At 58.1% G+C, this 1,333-nt stretch overlaps 1 protein-coding gene across 1 annotated transcript; it reads left to right on the forward strand.

The window, feature by feature from the left end:
• Nucleotides 1-511: 511 nt before the first annotated feature.
• On the forward strand, nucleotides 512-1,333 carry SLS55_007510 (uncharacterized protein; the record flags this gene model as incomplete). The annotated part of the gene is made up of 2 exons (XM_066778926.1): nucleotides 512-518; nucleotides 639-1,333. The coding sequence occupies 2 exons, from the start codon at nucleotides 512-514 to the stop codon at nucleotides 1,331-1,333; spliced, it is 702 nt and encodes a 233-aa protein (XP_066631363.1).

The raw sequence follows: 1,333 nt of genomic DNA on the forward strand, positions 1-1,333 counted from the left end.
TGAAGAGTCATCTCGGTGGATCAGTCTGCCCTTCCCGTGAAACGAGCAATCCGCTCTGCGTGACGTGACCTGTGCTGTTCCTGGTATGGTGATCTCTGGCAGATTTAATGCTCATGAAGATGAAATGAGGTTGAGGCATCGTGTCACAGATGGCAATAGCAGCTCCGATATACCTGGCTACAGTGGGTTGCTGAACGTTGGGCTCTCTCACGTGGGCAGTTGAAGCAAATGTCCGGGCGTAGATGTGAGTCTTCTTTGGTGGGAAGTTGAGCTAGACACCCAGGGACAAAAACATCCTGACATCGGATTGCGCGACCCACGGAGGCAAGAGGGGACTCGACTCGTGAGAATAGCACGTGATGGACCCTGATCAGCCACTTCGATGTGGCGGTGAAAAGTGCTACGTCATGGGTAGGAGAGGTGTCTAGGCAACCCAGTTCCATCGCTCTCCCACTCTGGCCAGCCTCCAAATACCTTCAGAGCTTCGACCAAATCTCGAGACTTTGCGACAATGTCTAGTAAGCCAACCTACCACGCCGATACCTCGTGATGCGAGCTAACATGCTGCAGCTCCAGACTACTGTACGTTCCGATCAAACCTGGAAGAGCCGAATCCCGGTTAACGTATCCGTGGCTAGACAAGATCCTCGACATCTCACCAAAGGCAACCCAGCAACAGATCCGGGATGCTTACAAGAAAGCCGCCTTGAAGCACCACCCCGACCGCGTCCCCGCCGACTCTCCTGAGCGCGCCACACGGACCAAACGTTTCCAGCAGATCAACGACGCCTACTACGCGCTGTGCGATCCAACCCGCCGTCGCGAGTACGATGCTGCGCGGACCTACAACAACTACACTGGAGGGTTCGATGACGATGAGCCAGAGGAGGAGATTCCCCGGCCTCAGGCGGGCCAGCAAGGCAGCATGCCCGGCGGCTTCCCTTGGTCGTTCTTTGGAGGAAGCACCTCGAGTTCCGATAACAGCGGAGGGGCCTCAGCCGCCAACGAGCACGAGCGCTTCAATAACGAGCAATTCGGCAGCGCCTTCGAGGAGATGCTGCGCGAGGAAGGCTTGGCCGAGGGTGAGCAAGCGCAGCCAAACGGCAAGTTCTGGAGTTTCGTCGGCGGACTGAGCGGCGGCGCCATGGGCTTCATCATCGCAAACTTTCCGGGGGCGGTTGCGGGCGCAGTCGCAGGGAATAGGCTGGGTGCGGTGCGTGACGCCCGGGGGAAAAGCGTGTATGCAGTCTTCCAGGAGCTGCCACAGGCCGATAAAGCTCGGCTGCTCAGCGACCTAGCGAGCAAGGTGTTCGCGCACGCAGTGAGCGCCTGA

This window comes from Diplodia seriata (assembly GCF_021436955.1).
Source record: "Diplodia seriata strain FDS-637 chromosome Unknown scaffold_7, whole genome shotgun sequence".
NCBI lineage: Eukaryota > Fungi > Ascomycota > Dothideomycetes > Botryosphaeriales > Botryosphaeriaceae > Diplodia > Diplodia seriata.